The 15295-nt window shown below is 36.0% G+C and overlaps 1 protein-coding gene across 1 annotated transcript in view; it reads left to right on the forward strand.

Annotated features, from left to right (window-relative positions):
* Nucleotides 1-12030, forward strand: part of PAIP1 (poly(A) binding protein interacting protein 1) — a 20048-nt gene extending 8018 nt beyond the window's left edge. Inside the window, exons 4-11 of the mRNA XM_010079880.1 lie at nucleotides 472-584; nucleotides 3290-3401; nucleotides 4753-4878; nucleotides 7020-7126; nucleotides 8522-8639; nucleotides 8774-8828; nucleotides 9437-9530; nucleotides 11638-12030. Coding sequence (XP_010078182.1) covers nucleotides 472-584; nucleotides 3290-3401; nucleotides 4753-4878; nucleotides 7020-7126; nucleotides 8522-8639; nucleotides 8774-8828; nucleotides 9437-9530; nucleotides 11638-11731 — 819 coding nt within the window. The 3' untranslated portion in view covers nucleotides 11732-12030. The remainder of the gene's footprint in view (nucleotides 1-471; nucleotides 585-3289; nucleotides 3402-4752; nucleotides 4879-7019; nucleotides 7127-8521; nucleotides 8640-8773; nucleotides 8829-9436; nucleotides 9531-11637) is intronic.
* Nucleotides 12031-15295: the final 3265 nt, after the last annotated feature.

The following is a 15295-nucleotide window of genomic DNA, read 5'->3' on the forward strand; positions in this document are numbered from 1 at the left end:
ATTCACTACTAAACAGAGTCTAGGATAAATAGCTCTCAGACTGAATAAAGGCAACTTTTTTTTATTTTGTTTTGATGTATTCATCACTCCTTGAGACAGTGCATGTCCTTGAAAAAGTGTCTTAATGTCCACTGTTGACTTTTTGTATCAGCAGTTTGTAAGTGACTTTCAGATACTCTTTGGTGTAGGTCACAATGGAGGAGTAGGGTTGAGGACACATGCCATAGTGGTGGTTGTTTTCTTAAAGTCACTAAATCACAATATAGTGAACTCTTCAGTGCTGAAATGCATACAGCAAGGTGTTGATGAGATAGAAAAATTAATATGACAAATAGTAACTGTTAGTCTTTTGCTCTTTGGTTGTCTAGTCAACTGTTATACATGGTTTTCAAAAAAGCTTTAAAAGATGTTTTCTGATAGCCTAATCGTGATTTTTATGAGTAATTTATTTTTCCACTTTTATTTTGGAAGGCCACATCTGTCCCAAATTTTTCCTACATGGGAGCACGGTTGTGTAACTATCTATCTCACCATCTAACCATTAGTCCACAAAGTGGGAACTTCCGACAGTTGTTACTCCAAAGGTCGGTATCGGATCAGCCTGTCATTTTAAGCTTGTTACTTTCTCAGGTTACATGTCTTACTATTTTGTATGGAGCTCTTAATGTTGTGTGCAAAGAGGTACATATTTGGAATAGAAGTTTAGATTGAGGATTATGAAATCACAGGTACATGCCGAATATTGAATACACATATTTTAAAATTTTAAAATATGGAAATAGGACTCCATTTGGAGTTCTGTAGACTCTTTTGAACTGCATATCTTACTGATTGCAAATTACAGGTTAAATTTGAAAGCTAGTCAACTTTTAAAGTCTACTAAATGCTCGTGTATGTACTACCTTTGTCCTTTGACTCTTGCCAGGACTTTTTCATTGTGTTTTTTTTCTTTAATTATTATTTTCTGTCTGGAGTTACTGTATAAGGTTTACCCATTGGTCAACTAACTGATTTTATATATATTAAGTAGGTGCATAAAATCCAGAAGGATAAATTTATTTGATTTTCAATTACTACAGAGTTCTGGGGGCTTATGGTTTAATAATGATCAGATATCGTAGTTAACAAAAATGCAGTATTTTTAAATGGATGTTTTTCCTTTTAAATCTTACTGCATGACATTTGAAGGAGTAGTACTCTAATACTTAAGAATTCTTTAGAAATTACCCTTTTCTTTAAAGACTTCTGGCTTTCTAATATTCAGGCTTTTTCATTTTAAAAGTTTCACGTAGTGCATCTGTGTTTAGGAGCAAAAGCATGATCAACTTTAACAGTGATGCATTCTGATGATCTTTTATCAGAGGTGGTACCTTATGGAGAAGCTGAAATTTTTTTTTTCCCTTGTCCCAGAGTAGATGAGCTTTTTTGCTTTCAAAATTATCACTTCTGTCTTCTGTTTTGTTAACTATATTTGTTACTTGAACGTGAAGGAAATCCCTGTTAATGTTGTATTATCTGATTCCTGGTTTGTAAAGCCAACCCAACAGATAACATTAATTTAAAGTTGCTTGTGTTTTTATTGCTAATATGGATGAAATTGGGGGGCAGGATGAGGGGGATAAGCAGCCTAACAATGTGACTGCAGAGAGGTCCTCTTCTGTTTTTCAGCCCAGGTTTCTACCTTAAATTTTGTATTTTAGCTCCTTAGATTTTTTTTTTCAGTTTCTCTGCTGTTTCTTAATGCACTACTTAACCATTGAGAATACATTAGAAGTTGTCTGGCTTTCCTTTTATGTGAAGTATTTTTAGATTGTGTGTTTGAACTGCTGTGTAAGCTTGCAAATTTTTGCCACAGTTGAATACTAGAAAAAATAACCTCGCTGCCATGCTATCTTAATCCTCTGTATTTATATCTAAATTATAGAATCATAGACTGATAGAATGGTTTGGGTTGGAAAGGACCTTAGCGATCATTGAGTTCCAACTGCCCTGACATAGGCAGGGACACCTCCCACTAGACCAGGTTGCTCAAAGCCTCATCCAGCCTGACCTTGAACACCTCCAGGGATGGGGCATCCACGGCTTCTCTGGGCAACCTGTTCCAGTGTCTCACCACCCGCACAGTAAAAAATTTCTTTCTAATACCTAAATCTACACTTTCAGCTTAAAACCATTACCCCTTGTCCTACCACTATACCCCCTGATAAGACAGTCACTCCTCACTCCTGTAGGCCCCCTTGAAGTACTGGAAGGGTGCTACAAGGTCTCCCTGGAGCCTTCTCTTCTCTAGGCTGAACAACCCCAACTCTCTCAGCCTGTCCTTGTACAGGAGCTGCTCCAGCCCTCTGATCATCTTCGTGGCCCTTCTCTGGACCTGCTCTAGCAGCTCCGTGTCCTTCCTCTACTGGGGGCCCGAGAGCTGGATGCAGTACTCCTGGTGGGATCTCACAAGAGCAGTGTAGAGGGGGAGAATCCCCTCACTCAACCTGCTGGTCATGCTTCTTTTGATGCAGCCCAGGTCACAGCTGGCTTTCCGGGATGCAGGTGTGCATTGCTGGCTCATGTTCAGTTTTTCATCTACCGACACCCCCAAGTCCTTCTCCTCAGGGATGCACTCAATCCATTCTCCACCCAGCTTGTATTTGTGCTTGGGATTGCCTTGACCCCTGTGCAGGACCTTGCACTTGGCCTTGTTGAACTTCATGAGGTTTGCACAGGCCCACCTTTCGAGCCTGTCCAGGTTCCTCTGGATGGAATCCCTTCCCCTCCAGTGTGTCGAGTGCACCACACACGTAGCTGTCATGAATCATCACTGTCACTTTAATTGGTGTGATAAAGAATTTATCAAATAACTGTAAAGGTATCTAAGACAATGTGGGCGGCACCCTGAAAGAAGGAAAATGTCTTTCAGAGTATATCTACTTTGATTTCCTTGGATATTTAGCTGCTTGTGTTAAACTTCCTGGACCCATATTCTAATGTATAAACTGTGTAACTGTCCTTTAATTTTTATTTATGTGTTGTAATTTGCTCTGTTTCATTTTGCTGTCTCGAATATTTCAGTGCTTGGAAACTTAATTATGTAGTCATATGTATTAATCTAAAAAGGACACAAATCCATAGTGTCATCATGAAGTCCTCTCATTTGCTTCACAAATCATGCTTCCCAGCATTCAGCATTTAACAGTTTTAATGCAGTTCATAAGTTCTTAGCATTCTTTTAAATAAAAAGCATGCTATGTATGTTGAGTTGTCTACAGATTATATTATTTTCGTTTAATGTTTACAGATGTCGAACAGAGTATGAAAACAGAGTTGAAGCTACCAAAGGAGATGAGAGTACTCGAAAGCAATTCCATGCCTTTGTGCTGTTCTTAGCTGAACTTTACCTTAACCTAGAGGTAAAAAAAAAAGTTGCATATCAGGTGGTTCTTCATTGATTTTTGTTGTGTATAGGTAAATACTGAAATGGAATTTAATTTGAAGTGTTTTACTAAAGGGAAAGGGGAATAAAGTAAAAGAACTTTAGAACAGTTTAATTACAATGGTGTCCAAGAAGCACAGAAACAGAAAAGGATAAGAACATTACAAGTGGAAGATGTTCCTGCCCATGGCAGGGGGGGTTGGAACTCAATGATCTTTAAGGTCCCTTCCAACCCAAACCGTTCTATGATTCTAAGAGAAGCATATAAAGATTTTTTAAAAAAATGTAAGAACTCATAAAAAGAACCAAACATAAACCACCTTTAGAATTAAGCTTTTGGTATTTTCTTTTGTCTGGCAAAACCCCAAGAAGACTACACTTAACCAACATGGGAAATGTTACAACCCATCAGGAGCAGATAAGGCTCAATAACCCATGTAATTCAGTATTCAGCCACTAATAGGAGCTATTGTCAAACCCTTAAGGAAGGTGTGGAAATCCTCAAAATGAGGAATTGAAAATGCAGACCTTTTTAAGATATTTCTGCTGAAGATTGAGTCCTCAATTATTGATGAAGCATGAAATACAGTATTTAGATTAGGTTTTTTGTACCTGTGATATGTACAAAAAAGTGTATGTACAAGTAAAACTCCGTTAGCTGTTATACTTGTGAGTTCAGTAAGTTCACTAACTGCTGTAGTGTACTTAAAAATATTTTTTGATGGGATTATTTAAGTCGTTTGATTTAAGCAGACAGTATAAAAATGTTCTGCTGGCATGAGGGGAAAAAAATAATTCTTTTACTCTTCCATTTCTGTTCATAGGTGGGCCTTGAAATCTGCCTCTCATTTGCTGGAAGTAACAAGGAAGATTTGCAGAGGGTTTGGGGGAGGGGGAGTTGTCCAGCTCGATGGAGTATACCATTTATTTTTAAACTGTTTTCTATAATTTTTTAAATACATGGAGAGTTCCTTCTAGGAGTAAGCCATTACAGCTGTAGAGAGTACATGATGTAGTATAGGAAAGGAATGAGAAATTGAGATTTTATGGACTATTTGCCAGGCATTTGGTACCTTTTCTTAGCAATTTATTAGCAAAGAAACAAAATGCTAGACCTGGATTATTATGTATGTGTCAGAATTGTAAGGATATTACTCAAAGTCTATGTTCTAAAAGAGTTACAGTATTTGGCATGCTCTTGCTAAAGCTAAAGAGCTCAGCTATGTTGATCACAAACCAAATCATACAGCATTCAGGAGAGAAGGTGTGACTAAATTGGTTTATAAAACTTAAGTCTTGTGAATGTTTCTCTTGTATATATTTTGCAGATTAAAGGAACAAAGGTACCAGTAATGAGAGCAGAAATTCTTCAAGAAGGACTACGGGAATTACTAAATACGCTCTTCTCTAATCCTGTGGACAGTAATTTGATATGTGCAGTGAAACTGCTGAAGGTGGGACAGTAGTTTTCAAAGAAAAAAGATAAGTTTCTTAATCTTCATAGCTTTGGGAGCAGTGGGGGAAACTGCAAATGAGGAAGTGTCTACAGGGTTTTATGTATGACATCATCAGCAGAGCAAGATGTACTTTTTTTTTTCCTTAGTACCATTATGAAATTGAGCCAACAAAAAAGTAACAAAAGTAAAATGCGAGGCCATTTGTGTGCGTAAAAGAGCAAAAGAACTGAAGACAAGGCGAAAAATAGTCCTTCAGGTCTCTTTTTTCTGCTTCTGGCCTGGGAAAAAAACTAACCAACTTGAATGAATTGTGGGGTTTTAGGTATGTTCTCTGTTCTGAAGGACACTCAGCAGTTAGGGTCTGCCACTTCTTGCAGCAAAAGGTTCTTGATATCAGTTATTTCATTCTGTATTGTCTGCATCATCACTACTGTAGAAGTATATATTGCTCTTTCATGATGAAAACAAACCTCTTTGCTCTTAAGTTGTACTGTTTCTTAAAAAAATTGTTAGTCTCTATGCAAGGAGTGTTCGGGAAACACAGTTTATTTTAGTCAAAAGTCAAAAGCTAAACAGTATTTTTCTAGAGTTTTGTTTCTGGTTTTTTGTGGTTGGTTTTGGTTTTCCTCATTCTTAGCCCCTCCATCCACTCCACAATTATTCCGAATCTTCTATCTTGAATTCCAGTTCTGGCAGCTTCCTTTCATATGGTAAATAGGGAAAAGGGAAGAGAGGTTTTACATTGTCCAATCTTAACCCTTCATTTAAAGTTTGGATGTTTAAGCAGGTTGCTTCATAGCAAGTGTGAGTTTGTATTCAACAAGCACATTCGCTCCTGTAGTCAATCCTGGTGTTGGCAGTGCTTCCCTGAAGCAAGGCACACTGAAGGACCTTTCAAAAAGGCTGTTGACAAATCAGGTTTTCATAATAATTCTCTAAAGAAGAGGGAATATCCACTATTTTTGTGGATATTCTTGGACTATTTATTTGGCTTCACAGCCTCCATACAAAAATAAAAGACAGTGATCTAAAGTCTTTTATGACGTTGCTAAATCTAAAAGATATTTAAGAGCTGAGACTTTTTTGAGTGCAAGTGTTTTCTGATGTCTTACAATATCTACAAATGTTGGAGTGTATCTGTAGCTAGATTGGACTACCTTGTGAAACCTTGGTTTCACTACCAAAGCAATAAATGTTTCCTGTTGTCTTTCCCATTTAATATAGTCATAAATATGTTTTTTCACCTGTTTACTTTGCAATACGTTTAATTAAACCTTCTTGGTGCTATTATCTAGTTATCTGGGATCAAGGTAGGACTGCAGCAGAAAACTGGGAATACCAAACAAGTGCTGACTTTCTTTTATCTTTGCATTGTATTCCTTTGTATCATCAGGTGCTATTCCAAGCACTTCAGATTATGTAATATTTATGCTAAGTAGATCAGAAGTTGCTATTAACTTTGATCATAGTGGCAAACTAATTTTTCATTATTTAACTCCTACTGTGCAATTATTGGGCAATGAAGTACCTATTCTTAACACAGTCTTTAATCCACAGCAGCTCTAAACTGCTGCTAAAGCGCTCTCAGCAGCAGCTTCAGCCTCACAGATGTTATGTATTAAAATTGAGCCCGGATTGGTCAGATAATTCTTGGATCCTCGTATATATACCCAGATGAAATTCTCTGGCATGTCTGATGATGGCTAAGCTACCTGAAGTGTTTCTAAAGTTTATTAAACTGTTTGTTATTCTTAGTAAACTGGTGGTATCATCTGTGAAAATAAGGTCTCCTTTTTTTTAGCACGTATTTAAATCAAGTAAGAGCTAGTAAATGTCACTGAAGAGTTGTTTCAAAATCATATTTTCAGCCTGAAAGGAGACAAGTGGCTCTGAACTTCTAGGTAGCAAACATTGGATACAGAGCTACCATACTGCCTGTAGTCTAAAATAGACTATTTACAAGGTCTGTTAATCTATTTAGCAAAGCGATGTAGGCAGTTAGGAGCTTCAGCCTTCAGGTAGTCACACAATGCATCTAACCATCATGAATTGTAACAGAATCTCTTCTGTTGACAGTTTATGAAAGTTCTATAATTTTCTTTAAAAAAAAAAAAATTATACTAGTCCCTTGTCTTTAGTTGACAGGCTCAGTTTTAGAAGATGCCTGGAAAGAAAAAGGAAAGAATGATATGGAGGAAGTGATTCAGAGAATTGAAAATGTTGTGTTGGATGCAAACTGTAGCAGGTGAGATAAATTTATGTGCAGTGTTTTGTTTTTATATTAAACTATATTAAACACAACACCTTAAAAATCTTCAAGAATAATGAACATGTCCAAAACATTACCTTAAATTTTATTTATGAAAAGTGAGGTGATATTTGGGTCACTTCCCATGTAAAAAAAAAAAAAAATAAAAAAAATAAAGGTACTTTTCAATTGAGGGGGTTTGGTGGTTCTTTTTGGTTTTTTCATTTTTGTTTTTTATCTTTTATTAGAGAGGCATGTTCCACTCTGATTTTTTTTAACCTTTTATGTCTTGAAATCTTCCGTAAGTGCTTTAGGCTCTAAGAGCGAGTATGTTTACAGAGACAATAGTGACAATATCAGTTTATACTTTTAGATCTGAATTTAATAGCATTAAATATAAGCAAACAGTATTAAATATGTAAAAATATTAAATATATACAAATCACTCTAAAGGTGAAGTGGAATATGTTTTTTCTTTTGGAGAGCATATGTTTTTGGCACAATCTTACTACTGTCTGGAAAAAAATGAATGGTTGGCTAATGTATTCTGCTTTTCAGTTCACAATCAACTGCATGCATGAAGTTACCTGGTTTTGCTGTACTTCATCCTCAATTTCTTGCAAACTTATTAAAAACCTATAGAGAGTTCAAACACTGTGATCTGATCTCTTGCCATATGGAGGGAGGCCAACAGGTAGCTCGTAGCATCTGTGGGTTGTAATTGAGCTGCCCCCAGGGAGGATGAGAAAAAATTTTGCTTCAGGAACTAGAGAAAATAGATAGAACAAACCAAGGCTTCAAACACACAGAAGCACAAACATATTTTAATAAACAAAACAACTTAAGATTTTGGGTTTTATTTTTTCCTTAATGAGAGTCTTCTCTGTGGACTTGCTTAAAAGAAGAAAGCAATTTCTTTAATTTTGAGGTATGAAATGGGTGGTGGTGTCTAATGTATTGGAGATGTTACTTTTCACTGTTGACTGCAAAATTTCAATGTGGTTTAGAGGGCTGAAGTTAGGAGCATAAATTAGATTATAAAAATACAATTTGAAGATTATCTTCCTGTTTTTCGTGGTACTATCCTTTTATCAGGCTTGCTCAACTTGTCCTGCAGGTTTGGTATCTTGATAAAAGCTATAGCAATTTGTGTTTCATATGGGCTCCTTACTTTACCACAGGGGAAGCGGAGAGGGCAAGTATCTCATAATTGACAAAGCATCTAGACTTGCAGAGGAAAAAAATTAACTCAATTATCTGCAGACTGGATCAAATTTTGTCCTTTTTAAACTTTTTTTTTTTAGATGTAACTATCTAGTATTTGCAAGATAAGTGCAATTTCTTGCTTAGCACAAAAGAGTCTAACTTTTGTAGTGCTTCCCTGTATTTCAGAGATGTGAAACATATGCTTCTGAAACTAGTAGAACTGCGATCAAGTAACTGGGGTAGAGTTCATGGAAGTTCTCCACATACAGAAGCCACCCCTGAAAATGACCCAAACTATTTTATGGTAAGACTGTATGGACACTTCAGTTCCTTAATTTAATGCAAATTGAGATGGATTTACAGACACTCATATTACTGAAAACTACAAACAACTGTCTCTCTGAATGCATATAACTTTCTGCATAACTTTATTTCTAGAATGAACCAACATTTTATACTTCTGATGGTGTTCCTTTCACTGCAGCAGATCCAGGTACGTTACAAGCTTAGTGTACCTGTCTTCTCAATCTTCTTTACAAAGTTGTAATTATGTTCTGTTGAAGTACATAAGAAGTTGTTCTTCAGACATGTGAAACTCATAAAACTTAAAAGACAATATTATATCTGAATTCCTGGCTTTGTGTAACACATGCCTTATGCATTAAAAGAAGGTAAATGTTTGAAATGGAGCATATGTATTTGAGTTCATATAGTTCAGAAGAATTGTGCCATAGTCCTCAGCACCTGGTCTCTCCAGCAAGCCAGAGATCTTCAAGTTTTCTTTTTTTTTTTTTTTGTCCATCATTAGTAGCAAAAGGGTTTGTTTCTTCATTGGTTTCTTTTTCTGTAATCTGAGCACAATGTGGCATGACATCATTTGAGGTAAAGACATCTGTTACTGCCGTTACAGTTCCCTGGGAAGATAGATGTCATTCCTAGAGGTCAGTTGATGTCCTGAGAAAACACTGTAGCAGGAGCTTTTCTATAATATTGTTCATGCCATTTACGGTTGCATTAAATGGACCATTTTCAAACTATAGATGTGTGTTAATTTAGAGGACTAGTCTTTTATATTACTCAGTCTCCTTTCTACTTCACCAGATTACCAAGAAAAATACCAAGAGCTGCTTGAAAGAGAGGATTTGTTTCCAGATTATGAAGAAAATGGAACAGATCTATTAGGATCTGGAGAACTGTATGTTTTCTTTTTGAGTGATGGGGAGTTTTTTTAATACTAGTTATTTTTACTGCAGACTTATGAATACAATCTTGACAAAAATGAAACTAAATAATATAATTATTTAGCTTTACAGTGGAAGTTATGTATTTGTTCAAGTGTAAGTGGGTTTGTAATCACACAAGTTTGGAACACTTTGTATTCATCCAGCTGAGTAGGGTTAAGAAATTTCAGATATTTATACACATGTACAAACATACTCTTTTCTGCATTTAGAAAAAAAAAAAAATTGCAAGCAAAATGAAGCACCAGGCCTTCAAGTGTTGGTAGTGAGGCAACCTGAATTAATTTCAGTGATGCACATGCCAGCTAGAGATGATTCCAAAATTTTCAGAGTTTTTCAAAGGGAGGAAGTAGTTAAGTTTCTTTCCTTGGGATAAGTAGTATTCCCTCAGTTAAATGGCTATTCAGTATTCTTCCAGAAGAAGAAAAGCAACCTAAGGCCAAGGGGGAAGCAACAGATGGGAATGTAGTCTGACTTGCTGACACCAGTTTATAAGAATTTAATATGAAACTAGTAAAAGAAATACAGTCTAAAATAGATTGATCTGAGCTTTGTACTCACCTGTTGGAAGGAGGACTTGATCATGACACATTTTCAGTGTTGTGTTTGTGTGATAAGAGTGCTGGCCTGGATCAATATTTTTGTTAGTAAATTAGAAAACTTTTAGATGGTGTCTAGGTGAGAGGAGTGGCAAGAACGTTGAAAGATAAGTAGAGATGTCATCAGAAACCAGCAAGCTCATACTGAGGGGGGGAGAAGAAAAGACCCATGTGAACCACTGTGCTTAGAAGAACAAATTTAAATGTAAAATGGAGACAGACAGCAGTTAAAAAAGCACAGCAAATACAAAGAGTGACCTGGAAGGCTGAGTCAACCTTCATGCAAGATGGATGTGCAGCCTTTGTTGAAGGCTTAAGAAAAGCTTAGACAAATGTGTGCTGATCCTCTGCCAGCTATTTCTTGTGACTGACATCAGGGAGGAGGGTTCTATGTTGAGTGCCTTCTCAAGTCTACACTTCTACAAGAAAGAAGGAACAAATAAATACGTAGACCGCTTCTTCAGTGCACAATGCCGTGAAAAAATACCTTCCTTACACATTTCTGTGGCATTTACTGTGGTTTTGTGTGAAATATACCATTTATGGCCTCTGCGCAGATGATGTGCTGATTCCCTTGTTTGGAACTGAGGCACAGAAGGTAATAAATGGACCACCTGAAATTAATGCATGTTTTTTTGAGTCACTAGCTGCTGACTGTTTTTTTTTTAAGGCTGTTTAGAATGACATACACTACCAAGTTGAAGCTACAACTCCATTGTCCCAGTTTATGGTGACAAACTCTTCAGTTGGACCTAGAGAAAACAAGGAACACTCAAAGTTACTTCCCAGTAGCTGTGGGGAGAAAGAAAGCTGAAGTGATGCCCATCACTTCCCAGCTTTATTTTCAAACTCTATGGTAGTCTTCACTCTGTGCAATACTTACTATCATTAATGGGATCCAGTCTTTTCTGTGACATAAATAAGACAAATCATTTCTGAAAGACTGGTTACCATACAATAGAAGGTAACAATGCAGATGCAAAAGAGAGGTGAATTAAGGTTGCCTTCTGTCAACAAATAGGAATGCAGGTTTTATATATATATATATAAAAATTCTGTATAAATATGTTCTTTGCCTAGTATGCGGCCAAGACAGTTGATGCAGTATTTGAACTAGGATGTTGACCAGACAAAAATTATGCTAATAAGCTAATTATGTTTTTTGTAAATAGATCAGTACAGATGCATTATTAAATTTTGGGAAGGTTGGATTGCCTTATTGCATTTTCTGTCATGTTGGGAACCAATTCTGACTTTTAAACTGTATCGTGTAAGATGATTTAAAATGGTAACACTGGAGCTACTTGTACATACCTAAGCTGCTTTAAAGTTTCAGTGTACTTGTTTTCCTAGTGCACATTATTTTTTTCCACTTCAACCCCTTTAAGAAAATGTTAACTACTATTTATGTTCTGAAAATCTGTACGTAAATGTAACATCTTTGGTGATTTCTTTTTTTTAGGTACTTGGATGACATTGATGATGAGATGGATCCAGAAATTGAAGAAGCTTATGAAAAATTCTGTCAAGAATCAGAACATAAGAGAAAACAGTGAGATGTTACACAATAATGTTAGTTTATTAAACCAGTTTAGAATACAGGGTGACAGAAAATGTTTGTACCAAAATAAGGAACTTTAGTTTCTCCAAGTACTAAAGTTATACAGTTTCCATTTTGTTTAACAGAATCTGCCAAAAATTGTAAACTTATGCCCTGTAACTTAAATGTTTTGTATATATCATAGTTTATTTTATATACAGGTATATGAACAATGTTTTGGTGGCAATAAAATTGTTCTAAAAAGTATCATAATTGAAATTCAAATTTAATGGGGAAGTGTCCCATAAAATTTTCTTTGAGGGAGAAAGGGGAACAATAACTTGATCTAAATTTAATTGCTTGCTTGCTTGTTTTAGTATATATTGAGACTTCATCTTCCTTTTGGTATTAAGTTTTTTTTTATAAGGAGAGTATGATCCAAATCAGAAAACTTTTTTTCTGTGTATTACAGTCCTGAGAAGTGGTTTGTGAAGGTTTTGTTTCGTGTGGTTTTTTTGTTTTGATTGTTTCCTTTTTCTTCCTCTTCCAAAACCCACATGGGTGAGGTCTGGACTCCTTTTTTTTTTTTTTTTTTTTTTCCCTCCCCCTAGTATAAACATGATATATGTTGATATGTGAAAAAACAAGCAGTATTTTGGAAGTCAGGTACTTTGAAGATCTTTGATTCAGATAAGCTTATTTTCAACTTTTACAAGGGAAAACTATCCTTTAATTTGCTGTGTTCTTCAAGACTATATGAACGAATAGATTTAACCCATGCTTCTCAAGAGTATGTGCAGTGCTCAGGTTTTTTTTAATGTATCTAACATGTCTAGCCTTTTGGCAACCCTTAAATTTTCTCCATTCTTCTAATTTCATATAGTTTGATTTAATTTTGTTGTTTGAGTAAATTCATAAATGCTAACACTCTGAAGCCAGCTGCTCTTTTTTGACCCCATATAATCATGTTAGTTTTCCTAGGATACTCCATTGTTGTTGTTGCCAAACTCAGTTCTACTGTTTCCTGTTATCTGTTACTGGTTAGACTGAGTAGAACCCCTTACCAAAAACAAATGGAAGTAATTCTCAAAAGTTAGCTACTGTAAAGAACACATGGTGTAAATATGCATGTAAATAATTCTGTTAATATTTCACTGTTATTTGTTTGGTTAAATAACTTGTGCATCTGCTAATAGAATGAGCAGTGACTGTTTTCTGTATGTTAATTTAGCATACTCATTCAGGTTGGAATTTTGGAAAATAAAATTTAACTAGCTTTGTTTCCTTTGTATAATTTCACTACCTTGTCTTTTTGTTTTTTTGGTTTTGTTTTTTTTTTAAAAGGGGTGGTGGTATTTTTTTAGTCCTCCTATCTCCCATTCACCTAACACTCCTTTTTTTTTTTCTTTAAAGTACACAGTTGCAGAAAGTATTATCTTTTAATACTCATTGGAAAAATAAAAGTTATCAAAGGGCAATATTAGCATTTCAGAGTCTCTAAACTAAAATCCAGAAACGAGAAAAGTGAAAATTGTATTATTTTCACACACACATTCTCTTAACGTTGAGCATATATTTTTGTATGGAGCTTTTAACCAAACATAGGTCAGACTTCTTGCTGACTTTACAAGCAGATGTATTGTGGAAAACATACTTAACTCAAAAGTCACAAGGAACAAGCATTCATATATGCATTATAGTAAAATAATGGTGTCTTCAAGGGACTCTGCTTTATGTGTTTTAGTTTTGCGTCTTTTGTAGTGGCTTTTTTTTTTCTGTAAAGTAGTTGTCAGGATCCAGAGATATACTCTGTCAGCTTGTGGATGTAGATCAAGAAATACGCTAAATCATCCTGTACAAAAGTCTTGGGAACTAGCAGTTGTATATATGAAGCAATTCAGATGAAGGTTTGCAAAATAAGCTTTGTTCTCCACCAGAAATACTGAAAATACTGTTCAAAGTAGTGGAGAAGTTTGTACATATGAAGCTTTGTAAGAGCTTTAAGCCTGTATTGCAGTCAAGAAAAATTGGTTTTAACTCTGTCCTACTGAGTAAGGAAGACAGGATAATCTTTGCCTTAAACACTTAGCAGCTTTTCCTCCTTGTCTTAAATCTCACAGGAGTTTAATACAAATTGGTGATGGTGGAGTGATATGTGAGAGAGCAAAAGAAAGAAGCTGGCTTCTCATTGTCCTAATTGCCAGTTGCTGCTGATCTGCCCACTTTTAACTGCCAGTAGTTCAGTGTATGATAGACTCTTGAGAGGTTTAATAATTATTTCACCTGAATTTTAGCATTTACACATTTCAGGTGCACTGTGTAAAAGTGTTTCATCTGCAAGTTTCTTGAACAGTACCTTACAGGTAAAAACCCCTTTAGAAAGATTTATTTTCTTTGTGGCATAATAGTAAGTCAGTGAAAGGACAGAAGCATGGAAAGCAAAGGTGAGGAGAGGTGAAGCATACTACTTTAGCACTGGTTCTGAAAAGTACTTTGCTTTTGAATTCTAGCACATGAACAAGCTTCATACATCAAAAAAAGTAGGCACAATATTTGCCACTCTTCACAAATCAGTTATTTAACAAAAATGTTTAGTATTTGAAAACCATGCTTTATATAAAGTAATTGCAAACTGGGCTGCAAGAGGTGCTGCTTTGCATGTGCTTTGGTTTTGAATGGGAGTTACATATTCAGAAATTAAACTTTTTCTCAGTTGTTTCCTTTCAAATCTGCCAAAATCTTCTTGATACTGGCTGCTTTTTTTTTTTTTTAGGAAAACATGGTCAGTGGGTTTTTGAGTGTTGGTTTTAAGTGTAATTGTAGCACTACAGAAATGAAAAAGACTGGCTTAGCTACATCAGCTATCACAATTTAAGCGTATCTGTGATTTTATCTTTTTAATAGAATAATGCATTATGGTGCTGAGTGTTGGTGACAGTCTGGTTTGTAACAGTCATTTTTCTTTTTCTCTGGGACAGTACTTACTTATCATGTTCTGCCTTCTTACTGCACAGAACTCATTCAGTTAGTGATAGCTCATTTGCAACTTCTGTCTGACTTGGTTATGGTTCTAATCAACCAGTTTATGCCTGTGGATCCTAGTAGTTGACACGGGAATAGAAAATTACATTCCAGCCAAAAGGTGTGGAAGGTACTGTACTGTCTGTGAATTCCTGATTTGCCACTTCTGCTTCAGCCTGATGACCTGCGTCCACAGTTCCTACACTTAGGGTTTGGACCAGAGCAGTGATGCTGCCAGCAAAATATGAAGAAAAAAAAAAAAAAGCAGCACAGAGGAAGTCCAGCCTCAGCAGGAGCCTAATTTAAGTGCCTCTAGGCAAATGCACATAGCCTAGGGAACAAATGAGGAGTTAGACATGCACACACGTGCAAAGCTATGATCTCATTGGCATCATAGAGACGGTGGGATGGGTCTTTCTGACTGGAGTGTTGGAATGGAGGGATACAGGCTCTTTAGGAAGGACTGGCATGAGAGATGAGGTGGGGGTGTTGTCTATGTCAGTGACCAGCTGGAATGCATGGAACTCCACACAGGGATGGATGAGGACCCAACCAAGAG

Source organism: Pterocles gutturalis, unplaced genomic scaffold, assembly GCF_000699245.1.
Source record: "Pterocles gutturalis isolate BGI_N339 unplaced genomic scaffold, ASM69924v1 scaffold32324, whole genome shotgun sequence".
Lineage (NCBI taxonomy): Eukaryota > Metazoa > Chordata > Aves > Pterocliformes > Pteroclidae > Pterocles > Pterocles gutturalis.